Source organism: Vitis riparia, chromosome 7 (genome assembly GCF_004353265.1).
Source record: "Vitis riparia cultivar Riparia Gloire de Montpellier isolate 1030 chromosome 7, EGFV_Vit.rip_1.0, whole genome shotgun sequence".
Lineage (NCBI taxonomy): Eukaryota > Viridiplantae > Streptophyta > Magnoliopsida > Vitales > Vitaceae > Vitis > Vitis riparia.
In genome coordinates this window covers 18,961,076-18,980,571 of record NC_048437.1, presented here as the reverse complement: position 1 = coordinate 18,980,571, position 19,496 = coordinate 18,961,076, and the positions used below count along the sequence as shown (strand labels likewise).

General features: G+C 31.6%; 1 protein-coding gene across 2 annotated transcripts; it reads left to right on the top strand.

Moving 5' to 3' along the window:
• The first annotated feature begins 703 nt into the window (after positions 1 to 703).
• Positions 704 to 15,315, top strand: LOC117917768 (protein SULFUR DEFICIENCY-INDUCED 1-like). Of its 2 annotated transcripts, none has more exons than XM_034834154.1 (4): positions 704 to 875; positions 13,366 to 13,533; positions 13,626 to 13,781; positions 14,726 to 15,315. In XM_034834154.1, the coding sequence occupies exons 1-4, from the start codon at positions 762 to 764 to the stop codon at positions 15,134 to 15,136; spliced, it is 849 nt and encodes a 282-aa protein (XP_034690045.1). In that variant the 5' UTR covers positions 704 to 761; the 3' UTR covers positions 15,137 to 15,315. The 2 variants fall into 2 exon arrangements, with proteins under 2 accessions (XP_034690045.1, XP_034690044.1); XM_034834153.1 differs by having other exon boundaries at positions 13,321 to 13,533; positions 14,726 to 15,313.
• The last annotated feature ends 4,181 nt before the right edge of the window (positions 15,316 to 19,496 follow it).

Here is a 19,496-nt window from a genome sequence, read left to right as displayed (position 1 = left end):
TTTCATATCCAAATTTTAATACATGATTTATTTTATTTCATGACAAATTATGCTTGACAATTGTATTTTGTTTTTTAGTATATAACACATTTGATAAATTTTTTACGAAAAATAATTTCTAAAATTTGATTGTTTTCAAAATAAATTTTAGATATTTTAAATTATTTTTTATATAAAATTTTAAATAAATTATGGAAGATATAAAAATGCTTTAAAATTTTTTATATCATAAAAATATCATAGTAGAATAAATAAGACCCAAATGGTTAAGACTGATTTTGGTTTATTATGAAAAGTGGCTAGTGAATCATATGGAAAAACTCCTAAAAATTTGATAAAAAAATCGCTACGCATGTGAAATGAATATTTTACATTTGAAAATATTTTCTAAAGTAGAAAAATTAATATATGGAATAGTTTTTTTTTTTTTTTTTATGAATTATAAAAATGAAAAATAGATGATTAAATTCTTGCTTATTGACAACAATTGGGTGGGCCTGGACGGGTAGATGGCAAGTGTCTTGTAGATTGGAAAAGAATTGTGTTCAATGAGATGGTGCCACGCATGTCTCTCACTGTACTAACAAAAATCCAAATGAATGACTGGGGACACACATGCTGTCCCGATTCATTGATTCTCCCTATCACATTTATATACATTGACCTCTTCTCTCACACGTCTTCCTCCTTATGTACAGCGAGTTTTGAGCTGGGAGGCAAACAATTAGCTCTCATTTTTCTTCCCAAGAAAGTGAGAGAAAATGCAAGAAAGCTCAAGAAGGAAGAGCTCAAGAAGACGAGACAAGGATCCTTTTTGTGTGATTCATAAGGTTCCTTCCGGGGATACTCCTTATGTTCGAGCCAAGCATGCTCAGGTCTGTTTGCATTTTTCTCTATCCTCCCTTTCGGTTTGGTTTGGGGTATTTTATATATATATATATATATATATATTTCTGTTTTTTTTTTCTTTTTTCTATGAATGCCTATTTTTATTTATTTTTTGTTGTAGATGGATGCATTTTATCTATGATATCTGTAAACTGTAGAGAAAGTAAATTAGAAAAATATCTGCAAAAAATAAATCTTTTTATTCTAAAAAGATTATTTTTTTTGAATGCATGTTATACAATTTCATAAAAGAGCAATAAATTTGAATAATTCTATTGAGGTACAACTATGAAGGAAACTTAATTATGATAGAATTTGTGATTTTTATTTTAGCTCAATGAATAATTTTAGGGGTGAATAATTAAGGGAATTAAATAAGAGAAATTCAAGGGAGTAGTTATATGAGTTCTTTTTATTTAAATAACTTTAAGTTTGAATGTATTTTTATCGAAGAAATATTTTGTCAAGTTGTTTCTTGCGAGGTTTCCTCATAGAAGTGAGATTGTTCTTGTCTTAGTGTCAATCTCTTCTCTATTTTTATCAATTGGTATTAGAGTTTAATTGTGATGCTTTTGATATCGTTGAGGGAACGAAATCTCATGGTGCCAAAGGAATGGAGGAGAGAGTATTCGACTCTTAAAGGGAAAGTTTAGAAAAACAAGCAAAGGCACTACAAGGACTCAAGGAGTTGATTACTAAAATAAACATAAAGTATGATCATCTTGCTTTGAAGATGATGGGCACTACCAATGAAATATGATAATCACCTTAGAATGATCAAAACCTAGCACAATCAAGTAATACAATGACCTTTATCATATTAAAAAAGATTAGTTTTCTAAAGTTTGATGACGGGGATCCAAAAAGATAGATATGTAGATGTAAACATTTTTTCAATTTTGACCAAATACTTGACATACAAAATGTGCAGGTAAAAGCAATCCATATAGAAGAGAAATTTATTCGTTGGTATCAATGGTTTACAAAAATGTATGTAGAACCATAACGGGAAAGTTTCCATAGGTTGTTTATGCTCCAATTTAGTTCGATTACATATGAAGATGCCTTAGGGGAAATGACCTATATAATGTTTGTCAAGTTGTATCATAATAGGTTTGAAGAATTAGCTAATTGAACTCAAGACTTGTCCGAATCTTTCTTGGTTAGTTGTTTTGTTAGCGGCTTAGAGGATGAAGTTGAAGTTGGAGTAAGAATGTTTCACCTAAATTCAATGACTCAAGAGATTGGCTTGAAACAACGGTAAGAGGAACCTTAGAGGATTTGATGCAAGTTAAAGACTATAAGCCAAGTGACACTTAGAACAAGTAGAGGTAAGTCGTATCCACCAAGTACCACCTCTATGCTTATTAAAAGGTTGACAAAATTGACACTCTATCTTTGTTGCATAAATACTAAAGCCTGAGGATGGTAGTAATCATTGTTAAGAAAATTCACAGATAGGAACACTATGACTTCTAGTATGAGTTGTCATCGACTAACACTAATGTGTTTGAGCTATTTATGTTAAAAAGATTAATTGTTTGTTGAAACTAAATAAAAACCTAATTTAAAATAAATAAAAATAAGAGTATGAAAGAAGATTTTCTAAAATATTTAATGAATTAAACAAAACAAAAGGAAGATATTCAAAGAGTTTAGCCATCTAATGTTAATTTCATAAAATGAGAGAACAATTTATGATGTAGGGTTTAAGGTCTCCAATTGACTCTTAAGCCTAATTCACATCCAAAACTAGAATTTTGACTTTTGAAAACAAATTTGTAGATTTACTTGTTAGAGTAATTCACAATAGGTTAAATCAAGTTAACTAGTGATCAAAGTATTCCCAAGCATCTCCAGGCAGTAACCATCTACTATGCTTATTCTAAGTTGAACTACATAGAGGATCTCTTTCAAGTGATTTAATCATATATAAAACATAAACAAACTAATCAAAGTTGCCCTTGATACTCCTTTTTTGAGTTCTTCACCTTCACCCTACCTTCGCTAGATCACATTGAATCAAACAAATATAATGAGGGATTTATCTTCACAACTTATGTTTGGTTGGTAAGAAAATAAACCAAAAACAACATGAAAAATAGAAATTTATTTAAGAACTAAAGAAAAACAATGTATATGGATGTCTTTCCTCTCTTTCCTTATCTATATGGAATATATTAGCAAAAACGCACACAACATCAACATCAGAGTAATACAACTTAAGCCACCTTTGACATCATATTGGAACTGATATGGAATGCTCTCAATATCAAAATTCCACTAGGAAAGAATGATTTTTAGGTGGTATCGGATGCCTATCTGAGTGAAGATACATAATTTATAACAAGACATGAAGCTATTGCTAGAAAACTATATCAAAATTTCATTATCAAAATTGGTATCAATTCATCCGATCTAAAAATTGACCATAGACCTTCCAATACTTGGTACAAAGCCTTGTCAAACCTCACCTTTCAAAACAACAACATGTTTAAGGTACTATTGGTTCCAATATCAGTTTCTCACTTCTATTATTAAAATTTCCAATAAAACTAATTACCCTTCTTTATTTCATTTTCACCAATCCTCTTACACCTTCCACATCCTTTTTCATTAATTCTTTAAGAATTAAAAGCCAAGAATGAGAGTCCATGGTGTAAAATTGAGATCTTCACCATGATATTAAAATATCCAATAAACCAAGCATTTAATGTCAGTTGTTTTAATAAAAGTCTTTAAGTTATTTTCAAAATTCTCCAATGCTGGAATGCAAACTGATAGAGCATTATGACATAAGAATATTCTTATACAAAATTGTTAGACAAATTAAGTTTCTCTAACCTATGGTAATCACCCTAGAGGGGGGATGAATAGGGTGATGATCTATTTTTTCAAATCAAACTATGTGAATGCAAGAGACAATTATATACAAATATATAATAAAACAATATAAAAGAAATTGCATATAAATTAAAAGAATATGGAAGAGAGAATGCAAACACAAGATTTTTATAGTGGTTCAACGTAACTCGACCTACGTCTACTCTCCTCTAACTTCAATCCCAAGCTTGAGATTCAACTATTTCAAGGCTTCCAAACCAAGCCTTCAAGCAATACAATTGGATTATGGTTCCTATCCACCCACTTGAACTTTTGGCTCCAAACACCCTTTATAATCCTCAAGAGATATCCCACTTCTGAACAACCTCTCAAGTGATACCCCACATTTGAGAATCACTAAATGATACCTCACACTTAGATTATTCCTCTCAAAGATATACAAATAATTTCACAAAATCTTAGTACAAAACTTTAGGCTCAAATGATATAAGAAAACTAAGATTGAATGGTGCACTAATGATATGCAAGTTTTAAAACAATGGTGCACTCAAAATACTCTCCCAAGACTCAAATATATCTAAGAAAGATTTAGGAATGTTAAACTCATGAAACAATGAAGATTGAAGCCTTTTTATAGAAGAAAATGATCAAATTTGTCGTTGGGGGTTCGACCGGTTGACTAGCTATTAGCATTTAATGCTTGGCAGGTGACCGTTGGACCTCGACCACCCTTGATTGAACCTTGATCGATTGAGGTGGGGGTCGACCAATTGAGGCTCAACCTTGGCCGGTTGAACAACCATTCTAGAAGAGAGAGAAGGTTCTTTGCACTCTTCGACTAGTTGAGCTGAGGGTCGACCGGTTCCTTATCCGGTTCAACTGGTTGAGCCGTTTTTAGCTCAAAAACCAACTTTTTCAACTCAAAACCTTTTAAACAAGTTTAAAAAACATTTGACACAAGGTTTTAGTTCAAAACATGAAATCATCCAATTTTAAAATATTTAAATCAAAATATCCCTTGGATGATTTTGGTGTATAAATAAAAAATGTAATGCATGAAAATCCTAGTGCACCAACAACCTTACAAGGAGATTTTATGAAGGTTGGGTCTTGAAAAACACTTCTCTTTGAAGTCTTCTTCTTCTTTATGATTTCTCTTTAACTTGATTTGTCTTTGTGATTGCCACTTTGGAAATCGTTTTGCCTAATCACACTTGAAATAAAATCATTAGCTCTAAACCTTGTTTTTTTATCATCAAAATCGAGATTAACCAAACCTTGGTTTCATAAAAATGTTTCGAAACCACTCCACTATCAACACTTGTATTAGACATAGTATCAGATTGAAGATTTCAAACTCACATTTATTTTCCTAAGCCTTATACTAAAACAATATATCAAAAATGGTGTCAAAATTGGATACCAAAAGTGATAACAAGTATTTCTATTTTTTTCCTTCTTGTTTTCATATCCAAACCATGATTTTCCAATTGTTTTTTCATTTTTCCACTTCTTCATCCCTTGCATTGCAACATCAAGTCTACCTTACTCTTGACTATTGCTTTTACCAATCTCGTGAAATCTTTGCTTCTTTGGAACTTGCTTAATTCTTTTTCATTCTCTTTTTGTTGTATTCTTTATTAGATTAATTCATTAGTTTTAAAATTGGAGATACTTGATATTCAAGCTAAGAAGGACCAATTAACACTCAAAATGCCTTTTAAACTTGTACTTTAAGTTTTAAAATATCTCAACTTTAGTATTAATCAACAATCTAAATTGAATCAAAAAGGAAAAAAGAATCTATGATACTATTGTGTTATAAACCAGGTCATAGATTCATGAAAAGACAATTGTTCATGATAGTTGAAGATGAAAAGGATAAGTTGAATGAAGGTGGCAATCAATTAGATGAAGAAGAAAACAAAGAAGAAGTTGAGATTTAGTGGACAACTTAAGTGGATAGAGGAATCCATACTGATGCGACTTATGGTAGCTTAGCTTTAAAGGCATATCAACAAAATTTATACCTTAAATACTATTACTAAAGTAGCCAAGCTACTATAGCATAGTGGTTCTAGGATCGTTCACTGGGAAAGGTTTTCGCAAACACTAGTGATATTCAAATTAGGAAAATAGGTGATTTTCTTATGGATGTTAGCTTTAAAAGAAGATGTAAATGTTTTAGAAAGATTTAAACTAATTTAAGCTAACATTAAAGACTAAAATGAAAGGGTGTAAAAACAAGTTTCTCAAAGATAGGATAGCTATGCTCTGACTCTTATGCAAATTGGAAATCTCAGGATAGGCTCCTCGTGTTGGGTTGCAACTATGGTGATGCTTGCTTCCCGAACCGGTATGGATTTAGCAAATCAAGTTTTAATCCTTTAAAATGGCAAAACAGATGGTAGTGAATTTCATCAATGGTTATTCACCTTAGACTTCATTTGAATGGCTTGTAAGAGATAACTAATAGTTTAAAGCTAAAAGCTTACCAAATATTGGCAACTCAAAGTCATTCCAGGTGATAAACTTACCTTTCAATGGCCATTGAAATTGGTTCTAACGGATTAATGCAAAACTTGGAATTGAAAACCTCACCTTCCAATAGCTCGTAGGAGATAACTAATGGATAGAAATCCAAAAGCTTATCAAGTATTGGCCGTTGGAAGTTGTCTAAAGGAAATAAAAACCAAACTTTGCATTAATGAACCATTAATGAAAAACGACTACCTTACCTTCCAGGTGCGAGAAATTTCCATGGGATTGCATCCAAGCCATCACATAACATCCATACTTTGAGAAACTTAAAAGTTTTAGCCAATCATCCTCTGAGGAAAAGTCCTCAAAGGCTGTTTGGCTACTAAGAAAATAGAAATGGGGAAGAACCGGAGAAAAGAGAAAAACAGAGCTTTATATATTTCTAAGTTAATGTATAGAGGATCGATCCGCCAAATTATTCTCTTTCTAGAGGCGTTGTGCACCTCTATATATAGCAAAATTACAAGATAAAGCCTTATGTCGGCTGAATACAAGGTTACAAAAGGAATTTACATGAGAAAATATCAAGATAAAAATATCTGGGAAGTCGGTGGTGCATGCGTTGAGAAACAGAGGAAATTTGGCAAGGTAAAAGGTTACTTGCGAAATTTTGGTAAGGTAAAAGGTTACCTTGCGAAATTTTCGCAAGGTGAATTACTCATGATGCGAAGTGCCATATTTTCACATCATGAGTAAATTCACCTTGCCAAATTTGGCAAGGTGCATTTCACCTTGCGAAAATTGCATTTTGGCAAGGTACTTTGCCTTGCCTTGCGAAACGACTATCCCTTTGTTTGTGCTCGTGTTTTCACTTGAAATTCAAGACTGTAAACTTCCAAAATCCTTGCTTTAACTTGTCCAAGTAGCTCCTCCATCATTTGGCATGCTTGAATTGATTCATAAGCTGATAAAAACATGTAAACTTGCCACAAAATGGTTAAAACCAATTACTAAGGACCTTAATGAATTAATTGGGTTAAATGAATATGATTACTACTCAAAGGTGCTTAAAACCATTATAATTAAGTCTACAAAATAGTACTTTTTGGTAGTAATCACACCCCCCAACCGACTCATTGCTAGTCCCTTAGCAATGGAGGAGATAAAAACTAAGTAAACTATAATAATATACATAAAAGGGATCATGCAAATCACTCCAAAAAAATGATATGAGTGGCATGATGGACATCCATGGATCAATAAAGATGTGAAACTCAACCTATAATAAGAGTTGTCAAAGCATTCACTTGATCATAGAGTACAAAGAATGGATATTATGCAAGTTTAAGCATCAAAAGAATTTCCACTCTCAAAAGATCCAAATCAAATTCTTCCACTAAAAGCTAAGTGTTAATGTGATTAGCTTCTGAGTATAGTATAGATAACTATCATCTTCCCCCAACCTAAGTCTTTCTTTAAGCTTAGCAAAATTAACCATCTCTTGATAGGCTAGGAACGCACCTCTTATTCACAATTCTTTTCACTTACTAAACTTAACCAATTCACCCATGTAATAAGCAGAGGATCGGTGACTCCCAACCAATAAAGGCTTAGGGCACCAGACTTTAAAGGCTTTTGTCACCCCTTTGGACCATGCTCAGGTTTCAAGGCAAGCAAAGAAGTTTATTATATATATATATATATTTTCTATTTTTTCAAAGACTCATTGGTCTTTATGAGGTGTCCCAACACTATTAAAGAGAGGTTAAAGGTGTCAAATTATGATTTCTCAAGCTTAGAGGGTGAGATAGTTTCACATCTTATAACCGGAATCTAATGTATGTGTGTGCGAATAGCTTAAGGTGGAAGAGATAAGTTTGCATGTAATGGGAGTTTCAACAATTCATCAACTTTTAGAAGAGCATAATACAAACTCTAAGACTCATGTAATCAAGTTGAAACTCAACTTCTCTCATTTAATTTTGAGAGTTAATCCTTAATATCCATGGAGTTTAAAGCAAAAATTTTAAAAATTTAAACAAAAAGTAGCTAATTTAACTAAGTATGATAAAAATTTAAACTAATACTTACTTTCTCATCTCTCCCCCCAAGCAAGATGAACATTGTCCTCAATGTTTGAATCGAAAATAAGGAGGAAGGAAGTGGTACCTCATGTGATGTGGACTTGGAGTTGAGAAGGTTAAACCACCTGTTTCAAAATTCAAAAATTGAATGAGAGAGGAATTTATACTAAATATTTACAAAAATGATGAGTGGGCCCCATTTTGAGCAGCTGAGGACAAGGCTCAAAGGGTCCATGCCATGATGGTATACTCATATAAGTTGTAATGATATTTGAATGTAGCTTGCAGGGGTGTTAAAATTGGAGATTTCTGGCTAAAACAAGGGAAAACAAAGGAAGAGTGAACAGTGAGTGCCAAAATTGGCACAGTCACTGTTCACCTCCTTTGAAGCCTGACTGTGTGTTTTCCAAGTTTTGGGAAAAAATTCAAAAATGGTTTTTTTTTTTTAAAAGGTATGGTTAGGCTCTAAACATGATTCCTAAGGTGTTTGGGTAGTTTTTAAATGATGAAAAACAAAATTAAATGATGGAAAATGAAAATCAAAGTGGACGGCCATGCATGGAATGGTTTTGAAATTCGATTTTTAAAAAGTTTTGGATGGATGGGATTTCTAAAATTGGGTTCCTAAGGCTTAGAATGGATGAAGGGAAGGTTTCTAATGGGAGAAAACTAGAAAATTGGTGAAGGGTGGAGAATTAAGAATGGTGGTGTGCGGCTATGGAGGTTGTGGAAGAAGGTGAATAGTATTTTTGGCTTAGAATGGTGTTTGTTTTTGGAAGAAATTGGGTTTGGATTTGAAACAAAAGGTTTGGAAATGCATTCATGAATTTTTAAACTTGGAAAAACATGGAATTCAAGAAAAAGGCCTTCCCGAGAGCTTTGTTTTTAGAAATTAGCTTGAAAATCATTTCGCACCAAGATAAACAAGGTGCGAAAGTTTTCGCACTGGTAATTGAGGTGCAAAGATAGCATCCCGGGAGGCTTGGCTTTCCAAAATGTATAGAAATTCCTTTTCGCACCATGCATTGTCACTGTGCGAAAAATTTGCACTGAGTGTGTTCATGGTGTGAAATTCCACTGAGAGCTTTGCTTATGCATTTTGGCTCCCCTGTTTCCTCTGTTTCACCTCCATTTCGATTTTTACAAGCATCGTACCTGCATGAACACTTCAAAACTCATCTTAAAAACATATTAAAACTAAATTAAAGCTAAGAATTCAAACTAAAACATGCATAAATTTAAAGAAAGCATAGAATTTAAATGAAGCTGATATCATGTACCCCAAAAAGAAGATGAACTATTTAGCTCATCCTCACTCACACACCCACGTCATGCTAAATTCCCCCTGGATCCCAAACAAAATTGGCATCCTTCACATTTGGTCCAAGGGAATTCTTTTCTCTTCTCTTCCCTGCAGAAGTGGATGCTTTAAAGGGTTCAGGTAACCCTTTATCATCTTGAACCTTATGATTTTCAATGGAAGGTTGGTCCATAGAGTTGTCATAGCAATCCCCCACTAAAGTGTCAATCTTCAACACTTTCCTTGATCTTTTTGCATTGGTTCCTTGAAGGATATGGTTGGGTTGAGGAGGAAGCTTCCTTTTCCCCCTTGCTATGTTGAGATTGGTGAGCTTCTCAATAGAGTCTTGAACTTTTTCTATCCTTAGTGATAGATCATTATAAACCTCCTCCATTCTTACATTTATTGAACTCTCCAAATTATCAATCTTTTCATTAAGATGAGAGTTGATCTTTTGTTGCTCACCTACAAAGTCCTCCATGACTTTGCTTATCTTCAAAATGGCTTGCTCCAATGAAGATGTACTCATTGATGGTTGAAGTTGAGGTTGGGTTGTAAGGTTGGGATGGTTATTCCAACTTGAGGTGTAGGAGCTTTGGTAACCGCACATGTCTCTCAAAGTTGGAATGGTAGGGCACTCCCCTACCATATGCTCATATGAATCATCTCCATTCAAAGCATACTTACTACCCCATTGGCTTTGTTGAACTTGCCTTTTCCCTAATTCAATTCGATCCATCATGGATAGGTATGTGAATTTGTCATTCGGTTGATGTTGAGAGCTTTGATCTTCATGTGGAATTTCCATTTCTAAAAGAAATGATATTCAACTAAGGCTCTTTTCTTCAACTTGTACCAGGGTTCCCTCTTGGTCTCGAATCCAACAAGGAATGCACAAATTGAAATTAAAACAAAAATAAAAGAAAAGAGAATAAAAAATTTAACTAAATAAAAACTAAACTAAAAAAAAATAAAAATAAATAAATTATAAGAAAACTCACCAAACTTGTGATGAAGATCACAAGTTACCCTTAATGGTTGCTTCACTGTGCTTGTGGCACCTTCCCCGGCAACAGCGCCATTTGATGCGACTTATGGTAGCTTAGCTTTAAAGGCGTATCAACCAAATTTATACCTTAAATACTATTACTAAAGTAGCAAAGCTACTATAGCATAGTGGTTCTAGGATCGTTCACTAGGAAAGGTTTTCGCAAACACTAGTGATATTCAAATTAGGAAAATAGGTGATTTTCTTATGGATGTTAGCTTTAAAAGAAGATTTAAATGTTTTAGAAAGATTTAAACTAATTTAAGCTAACATTAAAGACTAAAATGAAAGGGTGTAAAAACAAGTTTCTCAAAGATAGGATAACTATGCTCTGGCTCTTATGAAAATTGGAAATCTCAGGATAGGCTCCTCGTGTTGGGTTGCAACTATGGTGATGCTTGCTTCCCGAACCGGTATGGATTTAGCAAATCAAGTTTTAATCCTTTAAAATGGCAAAAGAGATGGTAGTGAATTTCATCAATGGTTATTCACCTTAGACTTCATTTGAATGGCTCGTAAGAGATAACTAATAGTCTAAAGCTAAAAGCTTACCAAATATTGGCAACTCAAAGTCATTCCAGGTGATAAACTCACCTTTCAATGGCCATTGAAATTGGTTCTAACGGATTAATGCAAAACTTGGAATTGAAAACCTCACCTTCCAATAACTCGTAGGAGATAACTAATGGATAGAAATCCAAAAGCTTATCAAGTATTGGCTGTTGGAAGTTGTCTAAAGGAAATAAAAACCAAACTTTGCATTAATGAACCATTAATGAAAAACGACTACCTTACCTTCCAGGTGCAAGAAATTTCCATGGGATTGCATCCAAGCCATCACATAACATCCATACTTTGAGAAACTTAAAAGTTTTAGCCAATCATCCTCTGAGGAAAAGTCCTCAGAGGTTGTTTGGCTACTAAGAAAATAGAAATGGGGAAGAACCGGAGAAAAGAGAAAAATAGAGCTTTATATATTTCTAAGTTAATGTACAGAGGATCGATCCCCCAAATTCTTCTCTTTTTGGAGGCGTTGTGCACCTCTATATATAGCAAAATTACAAGATAAAGCCTTATGTCGGCTGAATACAAGGTTACAAAAGGAATTTACACGAGAAAATAGCAAGCTAAAAATATCTGGGAAGTCGGTGGTGCGTGCGTGGAGAAACGGAGGAAATTTGGCAAGGTAAAAGGTTACTTGCGAAATTTTGGCAAGGTAAAAGGTTACCTTGCGAAATTTTCGCAAGGTGAATTACTCATGATGCGAAGTGCCAAATTTTCACATCATGAGTAAATTCACCTTGCCAAATTTGGCAAGGTGCATTTTCTCCTTGCGAAAATTGCATTTTGGCAAGGTACTTTGCCTTGCCTTGCGAAATGGCTATCCCTTTGTTTGTGCTAGTGTTTCCACTTGAAATTCAAGCCTGTAAACTTCCAAAATCCTTGCTTTAACTTGTCCAAGTAGCTCCTCCATCATTTGGCATGCTTGAATTGATTCATAAGCTGATAAAAACATGTAAACTTGCCACAAAATGGTTAAAACCAATTACTAAGGACCTTAATGAATTAATTGGGTTAAATGAATATGATTACTACCCAAAGGTGCTTAAAACCATTATAATTAGGTCTACAAAATAGCACTTTTTGGTAGTAATCACATACCAAATTTTGACAACGAATTTATTATTAAGTACAATGCATTGGGTGTTGGAGTCAAAGAAGTGCTTTCCTAAGAAGGTCGATCTATCGCATTCATAAGTAAAACTTTTTTTTTTAAAAAAAACTCATGGTTTATCTAATTATGAAAAAGAAATGCTTGCTATTATTTATGTTGTTGAAATGTGCCATCTATACTTGTTTGAGAGGTATTTGAAGATTAAAATTGATCACTTCAATTTTAAATATTTTTAAGAACAATGACTCATCATCTTTAATCAATAAAAATGGTTGATGAAACTATTAGGTTGTGATTATGATCTATTATAGTGGTAAGAAAAATAAGATAGTTTTTGCTCTATCTCGCATATCGTAAGAGAAAAGTAGTTTATTGGCTTTTACAATAATAATAATTGACCAGTTTCCAAAATTAGAAAAAGTAAGGACAAGGTCATTAACATTCAAGATCTAATTTCTTCTCTATAAGTAGATTAAGAATTGAAGGCAAGCTAAGCATATATTTATGAGTTGCTATGTTACTAAGTCTATTTAGTATAAGGAATTCACTAGATATTAAAAAACAATTTTTTTCACGACTTCCATGATAGCCCAATAGGTAGCCATTTGGGGTGTACACCATATTATGAAGCAGATAGCTAATCTTATTATTATTTTGTTTGGAAGGGCATGAAATGAGATATCTATAAGTACATCTAAGAATGTGATGTGTGCTAATATAACAAAATAACAACAATAGAAATACTTGGTTTATTACAACCACTTTCCATTCCATATTGACTTGATATGTATTATTAGTACATTACCTAAAGACTTTATTCTAATGTACATGCAAAATGACCATGATATCTTTAAATGTTCTTATATGCACCTCTATCCATTAATTATTAAGCCCCCAACTAGTTGAGGTTTTGCATGAAAGCTTCATACTCAATGTGTAAATATTAATCATGAAATTAATGAGTAATGTTTGGTTTTTATGACTTTGCATGAAAGCTCAGCTAGTTGAGAAAGATCTTGAAACATCCATAGTATTATTTTGGAAGGCAATAAATGCAGGAGATAGAGTAGATAGTGCCCTTAAGGACATGGCCGTGGTGATGAAACAACTAAATAGAACAGAGGAGGCCATTGAAGCCATCAAGTCTTTTAGAGGCCTTTGCTCCAAACAAGCACAAGAACCACTAGATAATGTCCTCATTGACCTATACAAGGTATATTACCTATATATTTTTTAAAACCAAGTTATGCATAGAAATTTTCTCATATATTAATAATGGAAGTAAATATTGAATGATACATGTAGAAATGTGGGAGAATGGATCAACAGATTGATTTGTTAAAGCAAAAGCTGAGGTTGATATACCAAGGAGAGGCCTTTAATGGAAAACCCACAAAGACTGCTCGCTCCCATGGTAAGAAGTTCCAAGTTTCTATCAAACAAGAAACTTCTAGAATACTAGTAAGTTCCCTTAACCAATGTTAAGACTTTGGTCCAAATTAGCTTCATACACATCATTAATCTTATTGTTTAAACTTTAGGGCTAGAGGGTATTTGGTAAGACTTAATATTTATTATTTAATGACTTAAGTTGACTTTTAGTTAAATTATTTTTAAGTTGTTGATTTAAAACTTATTACTTGATTTTTACAATAAATATTAAGGTTTTTTTTTTGGTAAAATAACTTAATTTTTTATATTATTAAATTAACATATTTATTTTTATTAGTTTAACTAATATTTACTCTTATTAATTTTTTTTATTGATATTTACTTTCATTAATATTAAGCAATAAATTAATTTATTTGTCAATTATGTATATTAAAAGTATTATAAACACATAAAAAACAACAAAATATTTACTAAAGAAAATATGGAGTCATTGATATAAGAGAGACTCTCATTATATATGAGAAAACAAGGCAAAAGAGATTTGGGATTCAAAATAAATTAATTATTTTGACTTAATACTTATAAGTGTTTATTCACTTTAAATTATGACATTAAGTTATTGCATACTCAATCCACCAAATGACTCAAATTAAGTTGTGAAGTTTTATTAAGTTTTCAAATTGATTTATCAAATATAATTTAACTTAAAATCATCTTTAAGTTATTAACCATTAAGTCTTAACAAACACCACCTTAATTAATAGCTTAATAAATTGTTGAAGTCTCATTTGTTTTTGTTTTTTTTTTCTTCAAGAAGATCATAAATTCAAATCCCACTACTTGTGTGCTCCCCTTATTGAGCCAAATATTTCTTGTCATGAGGCGAGCATTGTTGACCTATTAGTTGACAACTTCATTTATTGAAATCAAAGGATGCACCATAATTGCATAACATAATATTAACCATTAACTAAATATCTTATACTTGAAAGCATTTTGGCTTATATCATAGGGCAATTTGGGTTGGGCCTACATGCAAAAATCTAAGTTCATGGCAGCCGAGGTGGTGTACAAGAAAGCCCAAATGATTGATCCAGACGCAAACAAGGCTTGCAACTTGGCCCATTGCCTTATTAAGCAGGCTCGAAATGTCGAGGCCCATTTGGTTCTCAATGAAGTATTGCAAGGTAAACTTCCAGGCTCTGAAGATTGCCAAACCCAAAATCGAGCCCAAGAACTAATGTTAGAGTTGGAGCCCAAGTGGTTGCCACCACCAGAGAAAGTGACGATTACGGGGTTTGATCTTGAAGATGATTTTATCAATGAGCTTGAGAAGTTATTGAATGAATGGTCTCCACTTAGAACAAAGAGGCTTCCAATCTTTGAAGAGATATCTTCATATAGAAACCAATTACCAAGCTAAGGTTTCATTATTTTTGCTTTTGGACCTAGTTGGGCTATGAAGTGTATATGGAGATGATAATGGTATTTAGTGTAAATAATGGATCTAAAGATGTAAAATTTTATGAGTAAAGGTCATTTTTCTAAGGTAAACCTTATGTTTGGTGTATCCATAATTTTTTAGGATTGGTTTGAATTGTGGAAAAATATTAAGGAAAAATTATTAGGAAATTATAAAACTTTTGTTTGTTTTGTAATAAAAAAGACAAAAAATAAAATAAAATAAAATAAAATTGTATGTTTAGATTACTCTTTCTCTTATGAAAAATGATAGAATGAAAGGGATGTGGTAAAAAATTACCACCAAGTTTAAACTTATTATTATTTTTTCATTGTTTTGTAAAATTTTATCTTTTATTTTGCTTTAGAAATATGAAAAAAAATATCATTGAGTTTAAACCTATTATTTTTTAAGCTATTCTTTGCTTCTTTTTTTTTCTCTTATTTTAATTTCCTTTTGTTTTTCCTCAATCTTTTTAATAATCCAAATGAAAATTTAACAATTTTTTTTTTTTAAAAAGACTTAGCTATAAAAAATATATTTTAAATTCTAGAACATTTTTTACACCTAGATTTAGGTTCTATTTGGATAAACTCATGAAAAACTAAAAACTCTTTTTAAGCTCAATAAAAGCTTTATGCTTGTTTAACCAATTTTATGAAAAAAGTTTATAGGTTAAAGAAGAGCTTAATATAGAAGCCAAGAAAATGTTGCTTCTTGTTGAAGTTTTATTTTAGCTTTTGTAAGAAATTCTGTGACGTTTAATAAAACTTTATAATAACAATATTGTCCTTTATAAATTGTGACTTTGACTTCAGGTTCAACTTCTAGTTGAAGCCAAAAAAAGAAAGTTATCCCAAATGAGGCCTTACAAGGATATATTTGGTCAATCATCCAAATTGATAAATAGTATAAAATCATTAGAAGTCAACCTCTATGAATTCTATTCATCAAGAATAATATGAATATTATTTCCTTAATCAAATTATTTTTCCATGTAAATACCCAATGTGCCTTGTATACACCACTGGTAGCTGTAATATAAATGACAACAATATTGGTGCCATCAAAATATCCATTACTACTCTTTTATGATATGAAAGCAAACAAGCTTTAATGAGCGTCATCTTTTGTCTCACTTTGTCTACCATGACAATAAAGTTGTTGAAAGTGCTCAAAACCCATCTATTGTGATAATTTCTTTGTCTTTTAATAGTCATTCCAATCTCATTTATGTCAATATTACTCCCCAACTCTTTTTGAAAATAGCCTTATCTAATTACCCTTCTCAGAGTGCATAATTTTATACCTTACTCTTTGGCTATGATCTCTTAGGACTACAAGAAAAAAGACTTTTAACGATGAAACATTTTGTCACTAAAAGTTTTTGAATTTCGTTTGCATAAACATTTCTTAATGAAAAATATTTTGTTTCATGTTTGTCACACTAAACCTTTCGCTAAAAGTATCCAAATGAAAATCGTATTTCCTCACTATAAGTTGTCCTTGATGAAATAAATATTTCATCATTAAAGGTTTTTCCCAATGAAATATTTCATCGACAAAAGTAAGAATTTTTGTCACTAAAAAAAAAAAAACAAAATGTTTCCCAAAAGTCATCAATACTAAATGGTAGCAAATTCATTTAGTTGCCAAATATTTTTTGTAACACAAAAATTATGTCTTTCTATACTTATCAATGCCAACAAAAGTTTTATTTTGTTGCCCTAAGTTTTCCTTGAAATAAAATTTTCATTAGTAAAGGATTGTCCTAACAAAATATTTCATCTATAAAAGTAATAATCTTTATCATTAATGTGACAAATTCATTTTGGTATCAATAATTAATGGTGGTCTCCAACACATATACCAATGAATTAGAAATTTGTCGTAGATGATATGAAAACTTTCAACAACAAAAATATTTCACCAGGAAATATCTTTAGTGATAAAATGTTTTAGTCAAAAAATGTATTTATAATTTTCTTTTTCATATTATAATTATACATTTTCTGGTATTTAAAACATAAATTATAATGAAAAATTAAATTCTAAAATATGCTTACAAAAATCAAAATTTATATTACATAACTTCATTAGTAATATATGTAACCATGTCATATGATCATAATAGTGTTATATCTACCATCCAATCAATCATAATATATAAATCATTACAAGAAATAAGACTTTTAGTCATGGTCACCAACAGTCACCAAATCTTATAACTCTGTGACCAAAGCTAATTGTCATGGTCACAATAGCAGGCACAAGCAAAGGTATTGGTCATGGTTTTATAAGTGGTTGTGACCATATGGTTCCATTTTTTGTGATGGGTGCCAAAAAATTGTGACAAAAAGTGAGGAACACTTTTAATGTTATCCAACTAATTTGGTCACAATCATGTAATCGATTGTGACTAAATATAAACTTATGGTCACGATCAAGTAAATGACTGTGTCTAAATGTATACATATGGTCATGACAATGTAGGTGATTGTGAATAAATGTATACTTACGGTCATGACCACGTAGGTGACCATGACCATAAGTATATTACATAACTTCATTAGTAATATATGTAACCATGTCATATGATCATAATAGTGTTATATCTACCATCCAATCAATCATAATATATAAATCATTACATGAAATAAGACTTTTAGTCATGGTCACCAACAGTCACCAAATCTTATAACTCTGTGACCAAAGCTAATTGTCATGGTCACAATAGCAGGCACAAGCAAAGGTATTGGTCATGGTTTTATAAGTGGTTGTGACCATATGGTTCCATTTTTTGTGATGGGTGCCAAAAAATTGTGACAAAAAGTGAGGAACACTTTTAATGTTATCCAACTAATTTGGTCACAATCATGTAATCGATTGTGACTAAATATAAACTTATGGTCACGATCAAGTAAATGACTGTGTCTAAATGTATACATATGGTCATGACAATGTAGGTGATTGTGAATAAATGTATACTTATGGTCATGGTATTATGCCCTGATCGTGACTAAATGTATATTTATGGCCACAAATTTTAATGATTGTGACTAAAATTTGTTTAGATTCACATTTTCCCAAACTTATGGTCATGACCACGTAGGTGACAAAGACTAAATGTGTACTTATGGTCACGAATTTGAATGACTGTGACAAAATTTGTTATATTGAAACAAATGGTCTTTTATAGATTCTCATTTCCCAAACTTGATATAAACTTGAACAAACTCATTTTATATCTAAAACAATTTCAAAACTCAAATTTTAAATGTAATACAATATATTATAATTAATTATCCCAAACTAGTTAGAAACTTATATATCAAAATATGTCATCAAATAACAAAAACATAATATGAAAAAAAATAGCAAAAGAGAGTCAAATTCAGTTTCACATCCTAACATAATGTGACAAGTCAACCAACCAAATAACACATAATAATAATAATAAAAAAATCTATCATTTGCATAATCTTGAAAATTCTACTGCTTTGGTTGAAATTATTGCATCATTTGTTCTTATAGTTGTGCTTGTATTTGTTTTTGCATTTCCATCATTTTTCCTTCAAACTTTTCTTTCACTTTTTCTCTTGTTCTCTTTTGAATTTCTACCAACTGTTTTTCAAATGTTTCTTTCACATGTGAGAGTTCTTCAATTGCATTTGTAAACTTTTGTTTTGCAGCTACTAGCAACTCTTGAGCATTTTCAAGTTGAATTGCAAGAGTATTAGTTGATCGCCTTCTACTAGTAGAACCAAAGATTGAGGTAGGAGTAGGACCAAATCCATATCCTCAAACATGTCCATGCCTCTTTGGACTCATCACTTGATTATATATCTCATCTACATATGTAGATGCTACAGATGTAGATACTACAAATGATGTAGAAGCAACAGAAGAAAATATCTCCTCAAAATGGGAAGGTAATTGTTGAAATTGATCTTGAAATTATATAAAGCAAAAATAATTGTTAGACTTTTAAAATAAATTTAGTATGTGGCTATGATTGAAATACAAGTATACAAAATTTATTTACTTTATTACCATAATTTCCTTAGAATGATCATCAAAAGGCATCTCATCCTTCTTTGTATGTGTCAAAACAAACATCTCAATTCTATTAGGCTTAATCTGATCCTCTCTCTTTTGTGCTTATTCTTACAAGTAAAACAATTTAGTTAATTTTTATGAACTATCCATGTATAAAAAAAAATCTTATTAATAATAAATTTTCAACCTGTTCATATTGAATTTGGGCATAATATTTTGATCTTGATGTATGTTTTATCACTTGTTTTGCCCTATTTGTCTT